This window comes from Coturnix japonica, chromosome 4, assembly GCF_001577835.2.
Source record: "Coturnix japonica isolate 7356 chromosome 4, Coturnix japonica 2.1, whole genome shotgun sequence".
NCBI classification, from domain to species: domain Eukaryota; kingdom Metazoa; phylum Chordata; class Aves; order Galliformes; family Phasianidae; genus Coturnix; species Coturnix japonica.
In genome coordinates this window covers 44,698,782-44,723,021 of record NC_029519.1, presented here as the reverse complement: position 1 = coordinate 44,723,021, position 24,240 = coordinate 44,698,782, and the positions used below count along the sequence as shown (strand labels likewise).

At 41.3% G+C, this 24,240-nt stretch overlaps 2 protein-coding genes across 2 annotated transcripts in view; both read right to left on the bottom strand.

The window, feature by feature from the left end:
- Window positions 1-163: 163 nt before the first annotated feature.
- DCK (deoxycytidine kinase) lies at window positions 164-9,085 on the bottom strand. The gene is made up of 7 exons (XM_015861506.2): window positions 8,917-9,085; window positions 7,854-7,972; window positions 5,667-5,860; window positions 4,771-4,918; window positions 4,149-4,264; window positions 3,576-3,675; window positions 164-1,463 (listed from the first exon to the last, which is right to left on the bottom strand). Exons 1-7 carry the CDS (start codon window positions 8,984-8,986, stop codon window positions 1,437-1,439), a joined length of 774 nt encoding a protein of 257 aa, XP_015716992.1. The 5' UTR covers window positions 8,987-9,085; the 3' UTR covers window positions 164-1,436.
- A 94-nt stretch (window positions 9,086-9,179) lies between these two features.
- Window positions 9,180-24,240, bottom strand: part of MOB1B (MOB kinase activator 1B) — a 35,204-nt gene continuing 20,143 nt past the window's right edge. Inside the window, 5 exon segments of the mRNA XM_015861507.1 lie at window positions 9,180-15,156; window positions 15,753-15,820; window positions 15,823-15,915; window positions 17,822-17,955; window positions 22,707-22,800. Coding sequence (XP_015716993.1) covers window positions 15,079-15,156; window positions 15,753-15,820; window positions 15,823-15,915; window positions 17,822-17,955; window positions 22,707-22,800 — 467 coding nt within the window. The 3' untranslated portion in view covers window positions 9,180-15,078.

Genomic DNA, 24,240 nt, shown 5'->3' with positions numbered 1-24,240 from the left:
CCCATATAAGAAAAAAACCTGAAGCCATTCAGCGCAACAGAAATATTAGTGAACACTCCAAACATACATCATCTCTAATTCATCCATGGTACTAGTATTACAAACCGACAACCTTCACCATTTTTATCTTAGGAGACAAGCTAACAATATTAAGCACCAAAAGAGTCTTTCCAACCATTTTTATTTTTCAGTCAACAGCTGGAGCACGCTAGCACAATTCCAACAACAAATGAAGAAATCTCCTCACAAATAAAGAAGTTACACAGGCACCACAACAGACAATAAAATGCTTTAGATACAATGAAAGTTTTGCATTCAAAAGCCAACTGTGCAATCAATCAGAAGTGTCTAAAGCTGCAGAAAAGAGCACACATGGCACTAAAGATTCGCACCCTGTAGAGCTCATATTTTCAGTACCTGAAACAAAAATGACTCGGTTAATGAAACAAAATGCACTACAACAGTTACTCCACGAGGTTCTCCCCTTCTTTATACAAGATGGTGGTTAAGGACCACCTACCACAAAAACTGCAGTATTATATATAACAGCCAGCAAACAAATGAAGAAGCTATAACAGAAGCAGAAAACCACTGACATTCAAAATCTGTTAAAGTAAATGTATAGAAACACTTCAGTTAGAGATGATCATCACCCACAAGACTTTTTTCTTCCATTTGCAGTATGAGAACCACACTCCTCCGCAGGAAAAGAAGACTTAGCAACAACCAAACCCAGCTCTGTATTATGAAAAGTTGAGGGGAAAAAATACAACACACGCTAGAGAATTGAACGCCTCTTAATATCCTATTTTGTGGTGCAAAATGAGATTAAAATCTAAATTCCTTATCTACAGTATTCCGGACATTTGGATTTGCTTCAGCTCAGTATATTCTGCAAACTTCACCTATCAAAATTGTCGGATGACTTTTTATAGACCTTGTAATACAAAACTCCTGGTTATATTAAAACTCCCTCACCAGCAATGTTTTTTATATGTTTTCTTCCTCAGAAAATAAGACATCAGAAACAAGTCAACTCCACTAAAATACTTCACAAGAGATCCAAAAAAACCCACTATATTCTTGAAAATTAAACAGCTATTGGGCACAAAATAAATAATAATAATAATAAAAAATACAGCAAAATACTACAGAAGAACTTATTGGTCTGATTGATAAACAGGCAAAATATCCAGGAACTCTCAGAACTCTAATATCTTCACAATCTGTCCGTATTACTTGGTATAACATTGAATAGATCTACTGATTTATTTAATAATTCCTCTATCCACAAAGTTTGCTTGTTCCTCTCAACTAAATCAAAAGAGTTGAGTCCTGCCTCTCCAGAGGCATTCTATAAAAGCAGAAGTTGTACTTCAGACTTTGATCACACAGATGTTTGGAACAGTTTGGCCCCGTCTGTGCTTCAAAGAGGATTATAATGTGCTCAAAAATTCCTTCACCTGCAAAAAGAAACATATCGTCAAACACAAAAGAATTCATCAACACAAACACACAGCAACCACATTTACCTCTCCATTGTTTTATGCCGTACCACAGGACACAGGAGCAGAAGCTGAGAAGAATAAACTTAGAGATGTCCATGACATTTCTTGTCCATTACAAACTCTTTTGGCCACCCTGTCTGTAATTTAGCAGGTGTGGAGAGCAACGCATTGGAATGACACTCATTGTCCTGAACTACAACCCTCCATCACAACTGAATTACCTTAAATGCTGGTCCAATCTAACCACAGAGAAGATAATGACCAGCTCAAAAAACTCTGTCGTTTCAAAAACACCAAGTCACAGCCATTATCACAACACTGCTCTTAATGAAGAGCCGAGTGCATCCAAACAATACATTCCTCAGAATCTGAGGTTGGCAAATAAATAATAAAACAATACCTAGCAAAATCAGTCCTTCCAAAGAGCTGATACTGTAGAACTGCACCATAAAGATTCCTGCTAATGTTAAACTCAGTGTCCTGCATATTGAGAACAGATCAAATGGCCAGTTACCTAAAAATTAATCCTGAAGTTTTGGCCCACAAGATGGTATACAGAACCATGACTCAAAGTTTTATGGATTCCACTCAGCCCACCAAGATCCACTACAGCACCTCAAATAATCCATACAATTGCATGAGAACTCTATCCAAAGCAGGCAGCGTGCTAAGCAGCAGGTTAGCATCATGCCTACAAGTTTAGTTTAGACTGTATCCTAAAGGCTGCAGGAAGATAATGTACAGAGTGCACTCTTATCACTGGCGTGTCTTTTTGTTGTGCAACCGCCAGTCCTTCTTCCCGTAGTGAAGTACAGATGTAAGAGATGACAGCGTAGTCCAGAGAACCTTTTTAAAAGATGTAGTAACAGGCATTACAGGACCCAGGAAACCAAGTGTCAAGAGAAACTGCCACCTCTCAAGAGATTCCAGAACATGTTAGCAACTACACTGCGATACAGCCAGAACTAGAAGCACTTTCCCTGCCCCCTCCCACCTGCTCAAACAAGAATACCGCATAGAAAGGAATCAACAATTAACTAGAGAACATGGCATGATTCTATTGGCAGAAGTGCTCCTACCAAGAACACATCTGTAAACGTTTTGTCCTAATAGTTCATCCAGCTTCCTGATGTGAAATGGAAACAGATCTTGGATCACGTCCTACAACTGTGACTATTTTTTTCCTCCTTCAGCGCTCAAGGAGGTAGAAAAAGAGGTCAAATCCAGAACATACAACTGTCCCAATACTCTAACTAGAAGACTATCGTGAGACAGCCATTCTCTATTGTAGAAAGTAGCAGCAGTAGCACTGCATGAGAAACCTTATCAAAATAATTTGCACACAAGGCTCTGGATCAGGACTGGTCTTTGAAAGCGAACAATGCAACAGAGAAGAGCAGGCAACACAAAATATCCAGTTAGGACCTAAAACCCGTAAGCACACATTATAGGCCAAAGCACCCATGAAGAGCACAGCAGCTGTGGGATAATGCCTAGGAAATACTAGAAGTAACCTCATGGCCTGAAATCCCTACTTAAGTGCCTGAGCCTGGCCTAGTGTAGATGGTAAGAATATCAACCCCACAGCTGGGATGATCAGTTCTTCCACCAGTTAGCAAGTTTTAAAAAAGCAAATGAAGTCTGGTTTTAATCAGGTGAATGGTTCTACTTCACACTAGAGAAACTGAGAACAAAGGACAAAGCTGCTTTTCTGGTGAAGTAAACAATTTACAGCCAAAGAATGGAAAAACGAGCACTTACCATCACTAAGGGCTGTAATCTCACTGCAACTTTTCAAATACATCAAGTTGCCCTCAGCTGAATCCCATATAATCTATCAGACACCTGAGCTGTTGAAATGTGGAGACCACTTGATGGCATAGCCTTATTTTAAAATGCATTTTGCATTACACCTTCTTGAGCTAAGGGTTACAACTTCTTCAGGCAAACAGAAATCTCAAATTGGATTCCTTTCATACTGAGTAGGCAGCATTTTTCCTGAATTCATTTTTGACAGGTTTAAAATTTACATAAATAATCAGTATGTTCTGTTTCATCAGACTTTACCTTTTCAGTCATGTGATCGTATCTGTCCTTTTTGCCTTTGAAGTCTTCATTAACATCTAACGTTAAAATAGGTATTTCTTGTAGATATTCAAAATCCGTTCTGTATTAGAACAGAAACACAGAAAACGTCATTCACTGCAAAAAAAAAACAGGCATTTTGCAACTCTACCAGTTTTTATTGTTAAGAATCCCTGAGCAAGAGCTGCATATTTGAGTAACTATGAATTCTGAATAGTAAGATGATAAATTTACAGTGTAGCATCCAGAATACAATACTGATCTCTGAACAGCTGTTTCTCAAGCACCTCTAGATCAATTAAATCAGATATTTGAATGAATTCAATTGAATAATCAGCTATTTAGAGCTCTGTGTGAAAAGAACTGAGGGCATATTACACACCCTTGCAATAAACAATGTCATAAAAAAAATACCACTAAGGAAGTATACATAAAGTTAAACCCTAGGAATGTTTCTATGTATCTAAGAATAAGCTGGTTTTACTGGTGGAAAAAGTATTAAGGAGTATCCTTAAAACTACTTATCCATCCCAAAGTAACTTAAACAAATCCTACCGCAGTGTCTTATGCTGAAGCCAGCTTTCATGTTTGTAGTGAAGCTTCTCCAGATATTCAATAGGAATTTCTTGCTCTTCATCTCTTCCACGCAAGTAAATCCTATTTAAGCATTTCTAAATGCAAAATTAAAAAGAAAAAAAGACGGGTTGGTTGTGCAGACATGAGGAGGAAATCTAGTTCACTAGTCCAGGCTTTTTGTTTTGTTTTTTTCTTCTGTCAAACCTTCCAATGGTGTTAAGTGTACTGAAAATGAACGTTCAACTTGCTACTTATCTTAGGAGCACAGAAACATTGCTCCATGCTCAGCAGATTGAGCCACCCCAACTGATGACATGTGAAACAAAAGGACCCAAGGAGAAGGACTGACCCCAGATGTTTTCAGAAGAAAAGTAGATGTTGCACTGAGTTATGTGATTTAGTAGATAGTGGTGGTGGGTTGATGGTTGGATTAGGTGATCTTGGTGGCCTTTCTACAGTTTATTTATAAAGCCCTAGAATTATAGTTAAAATCTGCACTTTTCAGAAGACACTGTGGGAGCGTAAACAAAGACCATTATTCTAGCAAGGAATGGAACATGTACTTCCATTCCCTTTGTGGTCATAAATTGTTATTCCTTACCTCAGGAGTGGCTCTGAGATAAATAATCCCATCCAGTGCTAAGCTTTGACCAAACTGCTTATTCATCCAGTCATGCCAGTCTTGGTAAATAGTCCACTCAGTTTCATTCATACAGTCAGATTCATATAAATTAGCTGCAAAGATATATCTGTGAAGACAAAAGATTTCTGTAAACAGAACTAAGCTTGAATACAGTTATCACTTAGGCTGATGTACAGGGCAGTAATTAGTTAAGCTGAACACTGTAGCTTTCTCACTTTTATGTACGTTTGGACTGGCAATAAACAGCTGGTTTCCTCATCCTTCAACTCTGTCCCTTGTAGTTGCCCTCAGCAGTGTCCATAAAGAACAGTAATATTTGCAGTTCAGGTATCTGTTTAGGAATAATTTACAAGCCACTGAAACACTGTGGTAATTTATTTACAATAAATGAGAACACAGTAAACTCTTAAGAATTATGTAATAATGTTCAGAAATCAAGTCCAGCCTTCTAATACAAGAAACTGAGAGGTACTGCAATATGAAACAGCCAGGTTTCTTTCATGAAGCATAAAAGACAACAAGAGCATGCAAAAAATAATATGAAATTGCTCTTGGCTCTTCTTGATGCCTCCTCTTTTTTCTTTAAAAGGAAACATGCGTACAGAAACCATAAAAAACCTACCCAGAAAGAATAAGAAACAGTTAACCTAAGGTTACACACCCACGTTATAAACCCTCATTTTAGTAAAATTTATTCCCTGTCAAAACAAATGACAGAATGCTAACACGCCATTTGTTGATCTTCCTATGATTTACCTGCATCAACATTAAGATGAAAGGAACAACAGAAGCACTCTTCATTTATTTCTATGTTTTATTTAGGAGGATTTTTCTCTTCAAGGACTTCAACATACCTGTCACTGTAGACAGATCGCTCAAAGAACACCACAGGATTCTCTGCCTCTCTGAGTTTGCCATCAATGGATTTGAGCTGAGCCCGAATCCTGCTGAGGCATGCATACATCTGGAAAGTGAAAGACCACCTGTCCGGTTTCTCATACATCATCTGAAGCACATTTCCACCACTCTTCTGTGATGTAGTCAGTTCCTGTTTTTAAACAAATATTAATTCTTTCAAAGTTGGGAAAGTACAACATTAAGCTAAAACAGAATTGTTCCACTACCTCTAACTCCATCCATTTTCATTCTGACAAGTATAATTTTGAAGCTGAGCTATTCTTGTCTTCCTGCACATTACAGTTCAGTAATGACACTGTAACTACAATAGGAGCTACTGATGCAGTATTTTACAATGTTCCCACCCTACCTGGGAGGTTCAGCACAGACTCCAGGGCAAAGCCCACAGAACGATGCTCAAACACCTCGCAGCAGTCACTCAGCCATTGAAACTGAAAGCTGTGTACTCCAGCTTTACTAAAAAACAGCCTATCAAAGACAATTGCTTCTGACTGAATTGCTTTGCTACGTTATCTCTAGATGTTTGAAAATATCTCAGTGTTTGAACTCAGTGTTAGAGGTCAAATCTTAAGCAACAGCAGGTAAATTCAACAACTCCAGGCCTTTATCCTCCTCTCTAATTTCCTGTGACTGTACCTACACAAGTATATTAAGCATGCCCAGCATAACACTCTGACATTGAAGCCAGGTATCAGCTGCACTAAAACTTTCTAAGCCTCCAAAAGGAGCTATCTATGAAGTGCAGCCACAGGCTATCCTACTACCTGAACTGCCCAAGGACTCCTTGGAAGACCTGTCTTCATGGGGCTGAAATGTACTCGGGACAACGGTCTGGTTTTGCTACCCAAGGTACGTCCCCACACTCGAACCAAGCAGAGTAGCTGCAGCTACAGTGTTCTTCAAGGCACAAGGCCCTTACCTATCAGTTCTGCCAGTTAGAAGTTAAGGACCCGTGCTTAAAATTTCAGAGTCCTTGGAAAATACAGATCTAGAAGTGCAGAACTAAGTCATCTGTATTTTGAGTCTCAATGTAGCTCTCTTCAGAACTAACAATTACAAAAGCAATACCTTTTTCTTACAAGAGTACTGGGCACAATGAAAGGACAACAGTCTTTTATAAAAATAGAGAAGTGAAGATATACCTTTTGGTATGAAATTATATTTAAACAAAAACCACCATTATCCTAAACACTGGTGGTTATTTTCAGATAAGTTAAGAAAAAAGGAGGAAAAAAAACAAAAACAAGGGAAAAAAAAGCCTATTGTTCCTACCAGACAACATTTGTCTTACTAGGAGTGTAACTGGTGTTCGGCACTGTGTTATTCTACAGCTGCTGCTGCATGAATCAGATAGCGAGGAGAATATTACAAACTATTGACAGCACACACAACCAAAAGCTACCCACAGACATGTGCACAAACTGCAAAACACCCTGTCTTTGGAATTTTTACTTATTTAAGTATTTCCTGACTAATTTTAGAAGTCACATATACAGTGTAATGTTTCCTCAAACCAGCCAAATGATCTTATTATTAGGGGTATTTATCTTGACCCATGAGTCCTCTTGCTTTGGTTCCTCCTACTCACTCCTCTGCTTCCCTAATAGAGTGATACTGGTTGGTGCAGATTCTTAGCTGCTGGCTGAGGACAAGAAGAAAATCTAACACACCTAAGAATCAAATCTATGAAAGCAGCTTGCTTAGTTCTTATATGCAAGTTTTGTTTTTAGATTCACTTTACTGTCATGAACAAGAACAAACAAAAGAAAAGGTTTAACTCTGAAAGAACACAGGGGAAGTATGAAACAACAGGCCTCCATTAAAAGGCTTTTCCATGTAAAAGATAATAGGCTTTTATCACCTACTGCCAAATGCCATTTATCCCACAATATATCAGTTGAAGTAGAAGATCTGACAATGAACCAACTGAAGATCACAAACTCAACTAAATCAGCATCAAGAACAACAAAGGTAACCCAAACAATACAAAAATAACCCATGAATAAGATGTTACTACACACACCTTCCAAAATTCCTCTTCTGTTGGAAGACCACTGTGTCTGATATTAGAACATTAAACTGGCTTTTAAGAGAAAGTTTCACCTCACACTCCTTTCCCGTACCTCACAATCCTCCTCAGAGTTCTGCTGGACGTTGCACCATCTAGCTACAGGCTCAGGAACAACTTCCCATCCCTCATCGGCTTGTTTGAGAATATTCACAAATGTCGATTTCCCAGCAGCTGTAGAAAAAAACCATTCCAGAAGAACAGCATTAGTAAACATTGATATGATTATCCTTTAATCCTTTAGCAACCAGAAACTATTTCCACATACCGTAAATAAGCGTCCCACACCCACATGCTTACATTTGACTTCATAGTAAATATGATTCAGAGAGCGTCACAAATCAAGGAATTGAAACCTTTTCCCTCTTTTTCTTTTTTAAATCCTTTTAGCAGCTGTATCAAATCGGTAATGACTGCTGTATTATATTATACATAGAGAGCTTACAAAAGAGAGGGGAAAATACCTTCAGAGGGCAGTGAGGCACTGCACGGCTGCCCAGAGATGCCCCATCCCTGGAAGCGCTCAAGGCCGGGTTGGATGGGGTGCAAGACCTCACTGCAGCCTTTCAATACCTGAAGGGAACTTACTCCCAGGAGGGGAGTAAATTCTTCGAAAGGGCTGACAATAGCAGGACACGGGGAAATGGTTTTAAGTTAAAAGAGGGAAGATTTAGGTTGGATGTTAGGGGGAAGTTCTTCACTAGGAGAGTGGTTAGGCCCTGGAACAGGCTGCCCAGGGAGGTTGTGGATGCCCCATCCTTGGAGGTGTTCAAGGCCAGGTTGGACGGGGCCCTGGGCAACCTGATCTAGTAAATGTGTATGTTTGGTGGCCCTGCCAGGCAGAGGGGTTGGAACTACATGATCCTTGAGGTCCCTTCCAACCCGGGTCATTCTGTGTGATTCTGTGTGCAAGCGAACCTGATACACAGCAGGGGATTGGAACGGGGTGGGCTTTAAGGTCCCTTCCAAACTAAGCTATTCTATGGTTCTACGATTCCACGATCATAGAACACAGAACCACCAAGGCTGGGAAAGGCCTCCATCGAGCCCAATCGTCCTCCTACCACCCACATTTCCGGAGCAGCCCCTCCGGCGGCCGCCCCCCTCCCCCTACTCACCGATGTTGCCCTCCACAGCGATCTTCTTCACCCTGCCGTCCAGCCGCCCGCGCTTTGGAGGAGTCGCCATGGATCCGAGCGGCGCACGGCGCTGGCGCCAGACGCTAACGGCCGCAACGGAAATAACCGTCGCCCCTTCCGCCGCCGCGCTCCCGCCCGGCCCGCGCCGCGTTCGAATTTAGCGCTCGGCCCGGGCGCGGAGAACCATGGGGACGGGGGGGCAGGGGAGCGGGACGAGAGAAGGAAAGAAAGGCCGAGGGCAGTGGTGGTGAAACATAGCTATTTATTGTCTCTTATAAACAGCCTTCAGCTTCTCGTTGAAAAAAAAACTAGGATTTAAATATTCCGTCCCGTCACGTACAATCTGTATACATTATTTACAACTCTCCAACACGGTGCGGATTTTCAGGACATTCAGTTTTGTTGTTATTATAAATCAAAAGCCGTTCTCACGACCGAAATACCGAGCGGCGCCTGGGAGCAGAACGGCATTGGCACGTACAGTAAGGGCTCTGCTCTCACAGTCCCCATTTTGCACTGTTTTTTCTCCCGGACGCTGACAGACTCTAAAAGCAGGAGGCTGTTAGTGTCGCTTCCGTCCTGTATCACTTTTCTCCTTTAGAAATGGCCCTCTGTCCAAACCTCAACTCCCCGCACTCCCCCCCGCTGTGAGGGACGCTGAGGCGGGGCCGTCCCGCAGCGCAGCCGGGAGCCGCGTTACCTCAGCTGCAGGGACGGCTTACAAAAATAACGAGCTTCGTTTAGTGCCTATCAAAGTTAATGTCCCCTAAAAATAACATACTCTAATCGGGGAATCTGTTTCTAAAGCAAAAGCAATCCGATGTTCATCCAGACTGCGATCTTAACCTGGTTACATGGAAGAGGAAAGAAAAGCAGGACACAGTGCAAAGGTTCAGCACTTGGAAAAGACCAATGTTAGTCCCGTATTGCAAGGCAGGGCATCCAGGAAAAGAGGGCAGGAGCTCATCAAACTGCTAGCGGCTTTAGTTTGGAAAGGAAACAAAATCAAATGGAAATGAAGGAAACAAGATTCAGAGTAAAGTGATTCTCAGTGAAAGTGAGGAGCCTTTATTCACACTGCACCTTTTAACTAGCCCAACTAAAAGGGGGGGTTACATACAGCCATAGAGCACTGTGGCAGGCAGGAAGGGGAGAGAGGCTGGTAAGAAAAAGAATTGCTACCCAAAAAAGGACGTGTTCAGAATAAAACTGTGTCACATGGTTCAAGAGGAGGGGGAGGCGAGAAACAGAAATGAACAATGGGAAAGGTACGTAAAGTCCATAGCAGCAAATAGGTATCCTTTACCTGTTAAAGGAGCATCAGGGAGATGGGAGCGCTCAGCCCTAAATACTGAGTGAGGACAGCGCTCCTTTCTAACTGGAAGTAAAAGCTAAAGTTCAAGGCTCCACATTGCATAGTAAGCAGTTAAAGAAACTCAGTACTTGCAGATGGGCTGTCAGCCCTTTGAAACCTGTTTTCTCCTCTCAGCTACCTGCAACAGCAAAACGCGGCATGTTTTTAATTGCAGTTAAAATCAGCTTGTATCCCTGACTTGAAGGTAAAAAACCACAAGCACAACAAACCCAACACCATCTCAACGGTATCAACACTGGCAACGGTGACCAAATGTCATCAACTTCCCAGTCTGCCCCATCCCGTCTAGAGGTAGATGTCCTCCTGAAGTTACCACCGGAATCACTGACATGCTCCACATGCTGGTAGCTGACAAACACCCCAAGCAGCAGAGTTAAGGACGTTACTGACTGGAAGGCCTCAGCAAGCACTGGCAGCCCATCAGCCCTTCTGCTCCCAGTGACAATGAAGCAGAGAGGTTTTGTTTCAAAGCGCTCGTGACACGTAACAGAGTCCATCTGTAACATGGGCCTAAAGCAGCAGGTTTTTCTTCAGGGTTCATTTCTCGGGGTTTTATTTGGGAGTGAGAGGCGTCCTCCCCCCAAACAATGCACTATTTTATATACACATTCAATCTATCCGGATTCGGCTCGTAAAACATGACTTTTGCGTAGCATTTGGATGTGCCCTTACTTCAAAAGTGTAAACACACATGGATTTCTGGTCCCACATCTTTTTGAAGCAAAGAATAAAAATAAAAGCTGCAAATACAAACAGCACAGGGATGCTGAATCCCAAATACTGCACACATAGCGTTAATGTTGTTACTTTCAAGTGTTGTATAATTAAACAATGTGTTCATACTGCTGTCAGACAAATCAAGATCTCCAAGCTTTTATTACATGCCTAGAAACTGTTCTGTAAAAGTGCTTTTACTGCCGGGTATTAAATTCAGAAAGATACACCATCCCTTTAAGACTAACTCTCTTTGTAATATATTCCAATTCTGATTCAGTGAACTGCAGCAGAAGCTTCTGAATTTATACAACTGTGAGCTTTAGGAAAAAGAAGGGAAAAAAATGCTCCAAAGTGAAAAATGAGGTGAGCAACTGCAGTGGCATCAATCATAGCAAATCCTCACTCCTGAGTGTTCTTCTCTCGACACAGAATCTGGTAAAACAGCTTCAAATCTGATGGAGAATATCTCCTGTTTAGCACCTCGGTGCAGACTTGTGCCATTCTCCGGTCTCGCTGCAGTGTGATAACAAGGGCTGTGGCGCTGGCTGAAAGGCTCCAGGAAGCATTATCAGCACAGAGAATGTACACACAGCCTATTGAGCAGCACTGAATCAACTCAGCAAAGCAGTTTTCACCGGTAATTTTATCAAACCCTTAATATCAAACTGCATCTGCAGCACTCTTCACGCCTCTGTGGCTGGATGCCGATCTCCCTCTCAAGCTTGAAAGTTTCAGTCATTAAACACTTCTCAGATAGAAGTATGCATAAAAGGCTGTGTGTGCAAGATGTTCTGAATTCAGCTTCCTGCATGACTGAAGTCCTTTTAAAAAAAGCACACTTCAAATTCAGGAGCTAAGCTGCTTTTACATAGTCAGGAGGATGCTCTCCACCTCCATAACCGCAATGATGTTATAGTCTTTTGTGTTATTGAGTCCTGAGCTAACGGAGCCCTCCAGTCCTGCACCCAGAGCCAGCTACAGCTGCCCAATGAGGCATACGGTCACATTCCCATCAGATTTCAGTACCCCACTCAGTTAAAAACAAGTCTGCAGCTGGAAAGATGTCACAGATGATGCACACCGTCCCTACAAGTATTGCATTCACAGCTGCTACACAGCCCCCTCAAAAAAAACCAACACATGGGCAAAGGACTCTTCCTGCAACTTTCCAACACATGGGAGATTTCTTGCTCATGGGAGCTCCTTCTTTCTTAGCAGCACGTTATTCATCTCCTGGCAGCAGCATTTAGATGTGAGACCACTGACTGAGCCTTCCACAGGCCAACAAAATTTCATAGGTCTGTTTACCCAACCAGCTATGCCCTATGAACAGCAAATCTGACAAAAGCATTGGGATGAATACTGCAGCTGTGAGTGGCTTGCCCAAGTAAAAGGAAATAATGTTTGTACCTCTGTTTGGTTTCACCTTCAGCTGTCTCGTACCCTGCAGAACTTGTTCTATCCCCCAACTTGCTGAAGAGTTATCAGATATTAGGCACCTCTCTATCTCCCATGTACACATGGGAGAGTCAAAACAGTCACTGGCTGAGCAGGGGTAAGACCTCATTCTTTTCAAACTTGGAATTTGTCAAAACAGTTGAGGGAAAACTCTCTGTGCATCATCAGCCTGACCCGCCTCATCCTCCCACTGTGGGCTGTGACCTAATCCCAACTCTCAGCATTAATATCACGCACTTTCCTTTGATAGTCACACAGTTTGGAAGATGTCCTCATTCTGCATGACAAAAGAAACTGAAACACAGTAAATACAATTTTCTCACGGCCTTAAGTTATAAGCAATTTCTACTGGACAATGACCTTGTCTTGCAGAGCAGGAGCCCAAACACATTCTGTGTTTTTTGAACTTTCACGAAGCTTCTAATGAAGCCAAGGACTATCTGAGTTACATACGCTAAACTGCAGCTATTTTGCAAGCAGTTACTGTATCTAACACTGTAACCAAACCTAAACTCACTAGGAACATTACTGCATGACTACCCTTTACCACTCCTTAAGAAGACAACTTGTTTCCATTTCTAAATGAAAAGCTGTGAAATGAGCGCACCAGGCCATTTTTCTAGTTCAATACTACATCTTCTTAGCTCTTCTTAAGCCTGGTGAGAGAAAAAAAAAAGAGACAGACAGAAGTAACAGAAGTTTTAACTCATTTCCTGACTAGGAAATTCAACTCCATTGAAGAAGAACATTGTTCTTAAAATAAGTTACAGATGATTCTGAAATATATTATTTTAACTTAAAAGTAATGATTCTAATCACTAAAATGAACATATATTTGTTATTGTGCTTAAATATTTCTTATCTGGCTATATTAATGGCCACTTATATATTTTGCAGGCTGGTGTTTTCAGTCTAGCAGAGGTACCCAAAGCATATGCACAACTTCTCTGCCATACGCCAACCTTGGCCTCACCTGTAAATGCTTTAGTTTTAAGAGTTACTCGGGTCATATACACAGCTCAAATTGATGCGATCACATTATTATGGTGTTGTAGCAGTCACAATCTACCAAAGCTTGGCAGTGTTAATCATCAAGCATTATATTTGGCAACTAGTGATACCATAGAATAGCATACTGCAGAACCTAATGCAGATTTCTTTGTATCCCAAATACCACAGTTTTGACAAGGTCCTTAAATGAACAAGAGTCATTTGGACAATGGGAAACCAGACTCTGATGTGGTTGCAGCAAAGATTTCAAAGCCACTGTCTGTGGATCATCCCAGAAACCAACTTGTCACAAGCCATTCTTGAGTCTGGTCTGAGACAACAGAAGGACAGAAAGGCAGAGAGACTAATACGGTGAGAGAAGGAGACATTTTGGTTATGTTTTCTCAGAAACAAAAGATGCACTTGCCAAATCATAAACCAGTGGTTCCAATTACTCTTCCAGAATTCTGTAATTCTTTGGAGATGGGTAACAATTTTAAATGGGGAAGAACTCCACTGTGCTATCATTAACCCTAAATGGTCCACAAAATTATCTTCCCTTCAAGATGCATTCCCTACCGTGGAAAACACCGATCATCAGAGTTCCTTCACAGAGCTGGGCTTTTCCTTTCTAACTCAGGAACATCATCTCATAAGCTATTTTTCAGGGCAGAGTTTTCTTAGTACTACTCCAGTGTACTTTTGATAGTAACCATCTTCTCTAACTGTAGCTGTGCAAACTGACAGTTCATTTGGCAAATGCTTGGAAATTGAACAGAAGTGCCTGACTTGAGGTGCTGTTTTATTCGCCTGTTCAAAAAACAAGAGCAACTATGAAAAGCAAAAACCAGTGCAACAGACATTAACTACTCACTAATCACAGGTTCTCTAACTTTGACACCACCTTCTTCATTCTGATTTGGTGACTAGAGCTTCATCGTCACTTTCTGTTATAAGAAATATCTAGTTTTGAAAAAAATCTATATTAATCTCTCTAAAAAAATAAGACAAATATTTGTATTAAAAGCTGGAGATCATCGATTTAAGTAAGTTATGGCTTTTTTTTTTTACTGTATTTATATATATATATGTATATATATAATTTTTTTTCCTAAAGCAAGTATCAGTAAGTATCCTGGGTGTTAGTTCATATTTTCTGTTTCCAGCAATGTTCAGTACTGTATGTGCTTTGCACCTCAGAAGTGAGTCTGCCAAGGCACTTAGAGAATGTAAGGAAGTCTTTCAGGGACTTCATTAGAATGGGCTACCATTGACACAATACAGAACCCATCCACCAGCAGAGTCAAACCCCCAACCAAGCATGTTTCCTTTACAAACACTCAGCACCTGCTAAAATTCCACAATGAATAACTATCCAAAATAAAAAATAAAATTAAAAAAAAAAAAAAGCTATTTACTGCATGTCACTATCAGACAAAAGATTTCCCCTAATAAAAGCACAGAGAGCAGATCTTGGCTGTTAGGAATAACAGCGCAGTTTTTTCTTTTGTTTTTAAAAAACAAATGAACATCAACAAAAAAAAAACCATATACCACACGCTTGCTTAAAGAAACAAGTGACTTAAAAAATCCTCTTCCTTTTATCTGTCCTTTGAGGTGAGTTTTTCAATCAGTTCTTGAAGCGGTGCGAGCTCTCTTCTGTCAATAAGGTTGAATTCCTGTAGTAGGGATGAGAAGAAAGACAAACATACAGAGTTTTATCTGTGTAGCTCAAGAAAGAAGTTTGATCCTGACAGAACTCATTTCACAGGCTCTTCGTGACCAGGCCTTGCCACTACAGAATATAATCAGTCTGTTATTATCTCAATAGCACAGTTTAACTGCCTAGAGCTTTTTTTTTTTCCCATGCAGGGGGAGGAAACATGCTAAGAAGATGCCCTCAGCTGAGCAACCAACCAAGGGAGAAAACTGTAATTCTGTAGGAAGAATGCTCTTTTCAGTCTTCAATCAGTAGTTCCAAAGACTGTCCTCCCGCTTTCTTCTATAAGGAATTACTGTTCTGTTTAATTATTTGAGAGTGAGTACTTTATATGGTATTCACTTGGGTAGCAAACGAGCACTTCACTGAAAATTTTTCAATTCCTTGAATATTTCTAGCAGTAAATATACATACAAATACAATGAGACGCTTAAAGCCTTACAGGTATCTACTCAACTGCAAACATACCAGCTGTTAAGAAACAGAATAAGTGTTACTTCGGTAACTTATTTTTCCAGATGATATCCATAACTATAATGTTCCTGCCACGCTTACCTGAACAAAAAATATAAAGTGCTTGAAGGACGTGTTGAGATGCGCCTCCTCCTGCAGCCTCATGACGGATCGAAGTGCTGGTGATAAATGTGAGCATAAACTCGGAAAAGGCGCTTTAAAATCGTCTTTGCCACTGACATGAAATTCTTTGGGAACGGAACACCTAGAAATAAGGAAACAGATGGCTTATTTTTAAATGCCCATGCCACATTCATTTATTTTGAAAGCCAATATAACCCGACCTTATTTCTTGGCTCCAGCTGTACCTTTTGCAAATAGGGCTGTTATATTTCACTCAGCAATTCTGTCTGTAAATCACATGATGTACTTCGACTGACACACAATGAGAAGCTCATCAGAAGACCACAGGGAGATGATGTTTCTCTCCCTCCTGTAATCCAGAGGCTTATGAAATCTTCCCCAATCAAACTGGACTACAATTCTACACTGAATCTACCTAGCAACATCTTCCAGCTACTATGTCTTGTCATGTATCAGGACAGTTCCTTGGAGAATTTCCTCTGACTGAGCATCTTCTTGCTATGTGGATGGATCCAGATGCTCGAACAGAGGCATCTAATACAAATATAAGCTCTCTCAGTACCTGCCAGGCCTCTGACTGCCACTGGAGATAAGCAGAAGTCTCCTGCAGGCTCTGAGTCTCACTGAAGGCCCCCGCGCAGAGATAACACAGGATACCCCTAAGTGACACCAGATAACTTTGCATTGGTAGCTGAAACGGTTCTCTTGGCTAGAATGGAGCAAGAAAAAATGCTCTCTTACAGCTTCATGAAGAGAAGCTGCGTTAATATTGAACCGGTATTAGAACATTCACAAAATGCTCTTATGTGCCTCATGAAGAGAATTTCCATCCTGCCCATCGCCACCCCCTAGCATGAGGCTACTGCATTCTTACCTATTGCTGAGTAACTCTGACATATGCTCTTTTCAGTCATTTCAGTGAAAATGACATAGAACGTGTAAAAACAACTTCAACAGTAGCTCTTCATCAGTGTACAAGTCACTGGGAGCAGTAATCTAGTTAGCCAACATATCCACAGACTAAAAAAAGACGTTTATCAACCACCTAAAGCAGATCAAGCCTGACTAATTTCTCATCACGTAGCAGATTAGCCAGTCAGCTTAGTTCTTTTGGAGTCTTTCCAGTTTGTGAAGTCCTGTGTGAAGGCCAGAGGCCAAAGCTGTATGCTGGCGGTTAACAGTGATCTCAATAATGCTTTCAAATACTGAAAACACAATTTCCATGCTCTATTAAAGCCTGTCCTGCTTATATATACACATCACATTTCCAACACCAGCTACAGCATCACATGGGAAGTTCTTTTTTAATTGCTTATCCACTGTGGCCTTTAAGTCCCTTTTCACATCACCGCATTTCAAAAGTACATCCCTATCAAAAAAACAAAGTCTTCACAGAAATATATGCTGCAGAGGAAGATCAAGTCCTGATGTAGCGTATTAAAGTGGTGTTTAAAAATCACTGTAAGTATTCAATTTAATTCCTTTCAGTAGCAAATTTCAACCCCAGCTCTGAACTCTACACTGACACACTAAAGTAACTGCCACAGGAAGAGAAGGTGCTGTGCTCACACCTACTGAACAGGGAGGATTTACATTTCTGTCACTTGTTCCCAAACTAAGCAGCCTCCTTTGCATATCTGCCCACCAGAAGTAAAAACAAATGCCACTTGATTCTGACAGGTGGCCCTGTTTCTCTGAATAAGCTTTCTGAAAATGTGTCAAATGCCTCAGAAACTATCCACAAAATACAAGCAATTAAGAGGTCTCCTTCCCTTTCTCCACAACGGATCATAAGCCTATGAGTAGTACTGTACTGGAAAACTGCCAATTAGGAGCCTAGAACAAATAGTCCTTCATGTCTCCAACAGGATTTTCTTCTTGTCATTTCCACAACGTTACCACAACAGCGTTACCTTTACAGTTGTCCTATTCGAGAAGAGTCACGTAGGAGACCTTTCGATGCTACCAGACTTGAATATTTCTGTACAACCATAACCCAAATACATTGTTCACAGTTATTTGTTTACCTATTTTAGAAGGAAATAGTGTTTCATCATCCAGCTGATCCTGGACCCAAGTCATCAGGTAATCAATGTACTTTGGCGCAGAGCACTTAATTGGTTTCTTTATGTTTGTCCCGTCTGCCCAATGGTACTCGTACCTGGGTTGGGACAACAAGAAGACATTTCTTAACACAGGTGAATCATTCCTAACACAGCCTGGAAGGAAGTTCTTCCTGCACCACTCCCCATACCCACACCCTCCCTCAAACCTAAGGTCCAAAAGTTCCTAATGTCATCTGCAGCCGCTCCAGACCCAACCTGCAATCCTTCTTAAGCAAGTCATTGTAACCTGTGAAGGCTTCCAAAAACTTTCTTTTTCATAGGCACAACACATTCATCCTTGGTTCTAACACTCCTGTCAAAATATACACGGCAACCTGTGGTTAAAGCATCCCCGCACATCAAAAAGCTGCTGTAGGAGTAAGCTTCCTAACTGCACATAGGGCACTTCTGCTTCAAAAGGCAACAGCTACTTTTTCTTTCTCTAAAGCAGCTGGGGTTGTTTTTGTTTATTTCTTTTTAAAGAGAAAAAAAAGGATTACAACTTGTTGAAATGAAACATCAGAAAACTGCATTAAATTCTCCACTTGAAATTAGGTTTACAGGTTTTGCCTAACTGATAACCAAACTACACTGATTCCTGCCAGCGTTGCTAAATTATGATTGTATTAAGAGACTAGGAAGAGATTCAGAGATAAATTAACACCAAGGAATACTATTTAAGAACTGGAAGCAAATATAAGATGCACTTTAATAAACAGTCTTGAGGAAGCCTCTAGATTAAATAGTTGGCCCTAAGCTGCATCTAATAGCTTAGCATTAGCATACAGCACAAAACTAGACCAAGATTCCCAAAGTCTCATTATCCAGATATATCACCAATTCACTGGGTAGTTTGAGGATGTCTTTTAGCTTAGATTTTCCTATCTATATATTTCCTATAAATAAGGTGGCATCACACCTTCACAAAACACCGGCGTCATCATGGAGCAATAAAATGTGTACTCTTTTTATCCTTCTCTAATTGTAAGGCTAATAATGCTGACGTGTAGCTTATTTAATGAGTAGATTCCAGCTTCATTGACTTTACAGGTACCATTTGAACCTGAGGAATTATAGTCACAGAAAACTATTAAACAGGAGGAATTTGCATGAACCAGCAGATATAAACAAGTCCTCAAAATCAGAATGGAACAGATTTCTTTGACTGACTTGGGGAGTGCAATCCACACATTGTCCAGACATAGTCCAGACATAGGAGAAGACAGCTTGTCTTGGGAACACATCGCTGGAAAAAGGGAAAACCAACTATATTTGATGCTCATAGTCTCAGCTTTCAAGCGAACCACAGCGTTCCTTTCTACTTCTTGCTGAGTACCAATGTGCATGTCTTAATATTCCCTGCCAAACTGTAATGTCTGAGCAGGGTTGTGTATTTTTTTTACCCACGTCTGCTTTAGGCCAGGCAGCCCTGCTTGGCCAGCCAGCCCAGCCTGAAGCAAAAGGGACTGCTGAGCTCTGGAGCTCTGAAATCCTCCCAAAGGAATAAATGCACAGTGGGTCAGGATGGCTGCACACCCCCCCTTTTTTTATTAATAAAAAGTCAGTGGCAGGGGTGGTATGGTCAGGTCACTCGTGCATTTACAGCAAACACACACACCACACAGAAGATCTATCCACAGAATTACCTTTAAAGTAACACAGCTCCTAAGAAATACTGAAGACATACCCTGACAAAAGGGAATACAGACTCCCCACACATAGTGGGCTTCCATTCTTCACCAAGTCAAAAGGCACAGAGCATCAAGATGACACAAAAGGAGTAACGCTGCTGAGAGATGTGGGGTATTTCACTGACTTGATTCATTGGTTATTTCTGTGCTTATTGGTAAGGACACACAAGGCAGAAGACAGCAAATGAACATTCAAAGACAGTTTATTGTAACCATGGGGGATTTATGAGAAGCTGACCAGAGTGTTATTTAAAATCCAAACTTATAAACACCGGGAACCTACAAACCTCGTGACAATCAATAGGCTCTCACCAGCACTAAGAGTGAGCTTAACCACCTCAATCAAATGCCTAAACATGGATTTCAGAGCCTCTGTCCAGAAAACCTGCTTTGAAAAATGCAGCATGTCCTTCCTCTTTCTTCTTACAGATAAGGAAAACACCCCTTGCTCCATAGTGCTCAAAATACTTTTATGCAAGTTTTTAACACATTTATCAAGCCTGTTGCATTGATGGTGATATAAGGATAGTAAGAAATGATCACCAACTAGAGTTCACTTGGGTAGAAAGCATTTGGTCTTGCAGATGTGAAAAGAGTGAAACATCATGAGAAACCACATACTTTGGAACAAATCAAACGAACGACTTTCTCAAGCAATCAGACAATGACTTGTGCAGCAGGCACAAGGGATCTCTATTTGATTTTTATGTCAATCTTTCATTAACTCTGTTAAAGATTTTTTCAGCAATCCTTCCAACAAAGAAAAGTCCAAAAGAAATTTAAGGGACCCTACAGCAGATAACGGCCATTCTGCTGACATGAATAAAGCCAGCTTTTAGTGAGTACTTTATCATTCCTAACCTAACAGCAGCAGTCAGCTCCCCACCTCCCACCTGGACCAAGCTTTTGGTGGGTCCCCAAAACTGATCTGCCTGGGTGAAGGCCTCCTGTTCAAGATCACAACTGAGACGAACAAGCAGGCCCAAGCACCTACCCAGCCCCAAGCATTTACTCATCACATCTGGTTTAGTTTTTCCATAGACTGATACAGGTTTGTCAGTCATGCTGTAACAACTGTCACCAAGCCACAGTACTTTCCAAACAGCTCTGTAAGCATTAGCAGCTTACAGCCCTTTTTTTAATATATGGACCAGAAGTGTTTTTCCACTGGGAATATGTAGCCACAAGTCTGTAAAATACCAACGTACTACAAACTCAGTTATTAAACAGAAAGGTTCGTGTGTGGATGCAATTATACCAGCTTGCAAGTGACTTACAGGACTTAACTTGCAGAGGAAAAAAAAACCAAATAAATTACAGGAAATTAAGACTGTAAAGCCACAGAGCGCTCGGTGCTTTTAGTTCTCCCCACGCTACTGCTGCCTAACCTGTTTCAAGTGACCTTACAGAATTTGTTCCAGCCAACCCACGCTCTTCTGTCTGAAACAGATGAGTGCACAGCAATGGTGGCAGCTCAGCTGTCGCTGTAAGTAGCCAGCAATTTTCAGCCTAGAAACATTAAGGAGCTCATAAGACTCAATGTCTTGAGCCAGAAGATAACATGAAGTAGAGATAAGAAACAGAAGGAAAAAAAAACCAAAACTGTAAATAACAGTGCTGTTATGCTAACACGGTTTCTACTAGTGCCTCCATAATAAAAATTCTGCAGGTCACCTTTCACCTAAAGAACAGCCATGCTCACTCAAACCAAAGCACAGTGCTCATTCCACTGCCAGTCACTGCAGCCTCGCCCATCTCTGCCCCTGTGCCTGTCTTGCCCGGGGCCCCTTCTAACACATGAACACTTTGGATCCTCTTTTGCAAAACCCATTCCTGCGCACAGGTGGGGCTGCAGATTTCAGGGAATGCTCTGCAAATCCTAGGGATAAGGCCACCCTACTAAAAAGTTGTCAGAATGCATTTCCTAGCCTCCAATGTCTCTTTTCTAGCCTGCTTCATAACTGCTTGAGCACTACATAAGTTTCAGTCAATGGTTAACGGTCTCTTTGGAGGGAAATAAACTGTTTAGACTGGCAGTCAGAAAACTAAACCATCAATAATTAACCTTCCTCCCCATGTAACTGCTTCTCATCAGCCAAACAACAAAGCAAACAAATATTTTCATACTCTCATTTAATAACCAAGAGCCTGTTCTGCATGCCGAAGCACAGAGCAGACAATGGGCCATGTCACTGCACAAGTTCATTCCAAAGTTCATCTGTATAACAGTAAACTTCTTTCTTTTGTATTTTCACCCCCTTCCCTATTTTGCAGCAGCACATCTGCCTGCCCACGCTGCTCCTGGCGTTCCGCAGCAGCCATCATTAGTTTAAGAACACAACACCAAACCAAACCTTCCCTCGGTCTGGCTACTTTCACATGGCAGAGCTCCCAGCCTCAGCAGCTCTTCCTTGCTCGCCCTCAGCTCCCCACCTTGCTGGCTGGGATCACTGCCTTCAGACAGTAACAACATACATCATTAGAAAGCAGGAAAAGGTGGAGGAGAGGATTGTTTTTCTTTGTTGCTTATTTAAGATTTTAATGTAAAAAGGAAGCAGTGCTTTCCCATCACTACCCGCTTACAAATTCAGGTATTTTCCTCTCTGAAAAACACTAGGAAGCTGAGGAGCAAACAAAAACACAATGCTGGATGTCTGCACAAAAGTGTAAGCAGCAATCAAGGAAGTGAAACTTCACTGAGTGAAAGGGCAGGGAATTCTTACTCAGACTACTCAAACCTGATGCCAAGTTTCTTTCTATAGTACCTAGTCAAACACCTTAAAGAAATATCTTGCTTATTCCTAGCTGAATGCCTGCAGATGAAAGCTTCAAGCCTTAATTTGAGAAGGGCTCATTAACATTTCAGAACAAAAACAGAAAGCAGTTCTGATGGTCAGGCTACTTCCCAGGCTAAATAAAACAATTACCATAAAAACCTTTCAATTCCCCAGTCCCTTACAAAGGGTCAAGCTTTCTCCCTCTACACATAACAAAAGAAGACACCCTTTCTACTCACAGAGGTTATCCGTTCTCTGGCACTCGGCTGAGCCAGACTCTTTCGAATGCAAAACCATCTGAAGAATTAGACACTGAACAATGAGTAAAAATGATCTTACTTTGGGCCAGCAGACATCACCGGGCAACTCTCCTCTGTGCAGAAGTCCGTAATGGTTCCATAAAGCATATTGATCTGGTTGAAGAAGTCAACAGCTGCAAAGCATTTAAATCATTCATTATTACTCTGCAGTTTAATTGCAAAACGAACTTCCTACAGCCTGAACTGTAAAACATGGGCTGCTGAAAAGGGTCCTGGATTATTTGTTGTGATATAATCTCATTAATACTGCTTTATAAGGTGTATTAGAAAGAGACACAGAACACCAGTTCTTGGTTGCAAGAATTCTTTAACTGTTCGCTATGGCAAAATCTTAATTGGAAATAGATAAATAAATAAATAAGGAAAGGGGTAAAAGAAGCTGTCACTTATTCTTCTAAATGTTTGGTGTACTTTATAAGAACCCCAAATTCTCCTGGCTAATCCTTTAATTTAAAAATGCATAAACTTTTGAGGTACAGAAACCGTTACCCATTTGCTGACCCTGGAGTCCTTCAGGCTCTGTTCCAAAAGACTGGCTTTCGAAAGAATATTTATGCTGTCTTCAAACCATGAATGGCTGGTGAGGTGTGGGGGTATGAAAGGCATATGGTCACAAAAGCAAGAGACTTCTGTTCCTTTGATTAGTAGTTAATTAACAAAAATTAATATTTAGTTTACAAAGTTTCCTCATTTACAAACCATCCTAGGTACAAAACAACCTTCTGTTGCAGAGTCCTCTTTAAGTTTCATTTAAACAGTCTACTGCTGAATTACTGAAATGAAAGGCCAGAAGTGAACACATCCAACAGTTCCCATTGTTCTCACTACTGTAAACAGATGCCCAAGCACTTAGAGCTCATTGAAAGCAAGGCTCTTCTTCAGTGACCTTACAGCAGATAAAGTTTTTGGGAATCGTGTGATCAGTTTATGAAAGCCCACTTCAACTCCCATCATAGAATGGCCTCCGTGCACCTCTTAGAGAGCACAGCACGTTACCAACAATTAACAATGGATGTCATGGGTCAAAATTGAAGAAGGCCACAAAGATGATCAGGGGGCTGGAGCACCTCCCCTATGAGGACAGGCTGAGGGAGTTGGGCTTGTTCAGCCTAGAGAAGAGAAGGTTGCTGGGTGACCTCATTGCAGCCTTTCAATACCTGAAGGGAAATTACTCCCAGGAGGGGAGTAAACTCTTTGAAAGGGCTGACAATAGCAGGACTAGGGGAAATGGTTTTAAGTTAAAAGAGGGAAGATTTAGGTTGGATGTTAGGGGGAAGTTCTGCACTAGGAGAGTGGTTAGGCCCTGGAACAGGCTGCCCAGGGAGGTTGTGGATGCCCCGTCCTTGGAGGTGTTCAAGGCCAGGTTGGACGGGGCCCTGGGCAACCTGATCTAGTAAAAGTGTATGTTTGGTGGCCCTGCTAGGCAGGGGGGCTGGAACTACATGATCCTTGAGGTCCCTTCCAACCCGGGTCATTCTGTGAATTCTTCAATAAGCAATGTGCAGGACCCAATGGAATGGACATACAGTCCTCTCAGTCTGGTGCTATGCCAA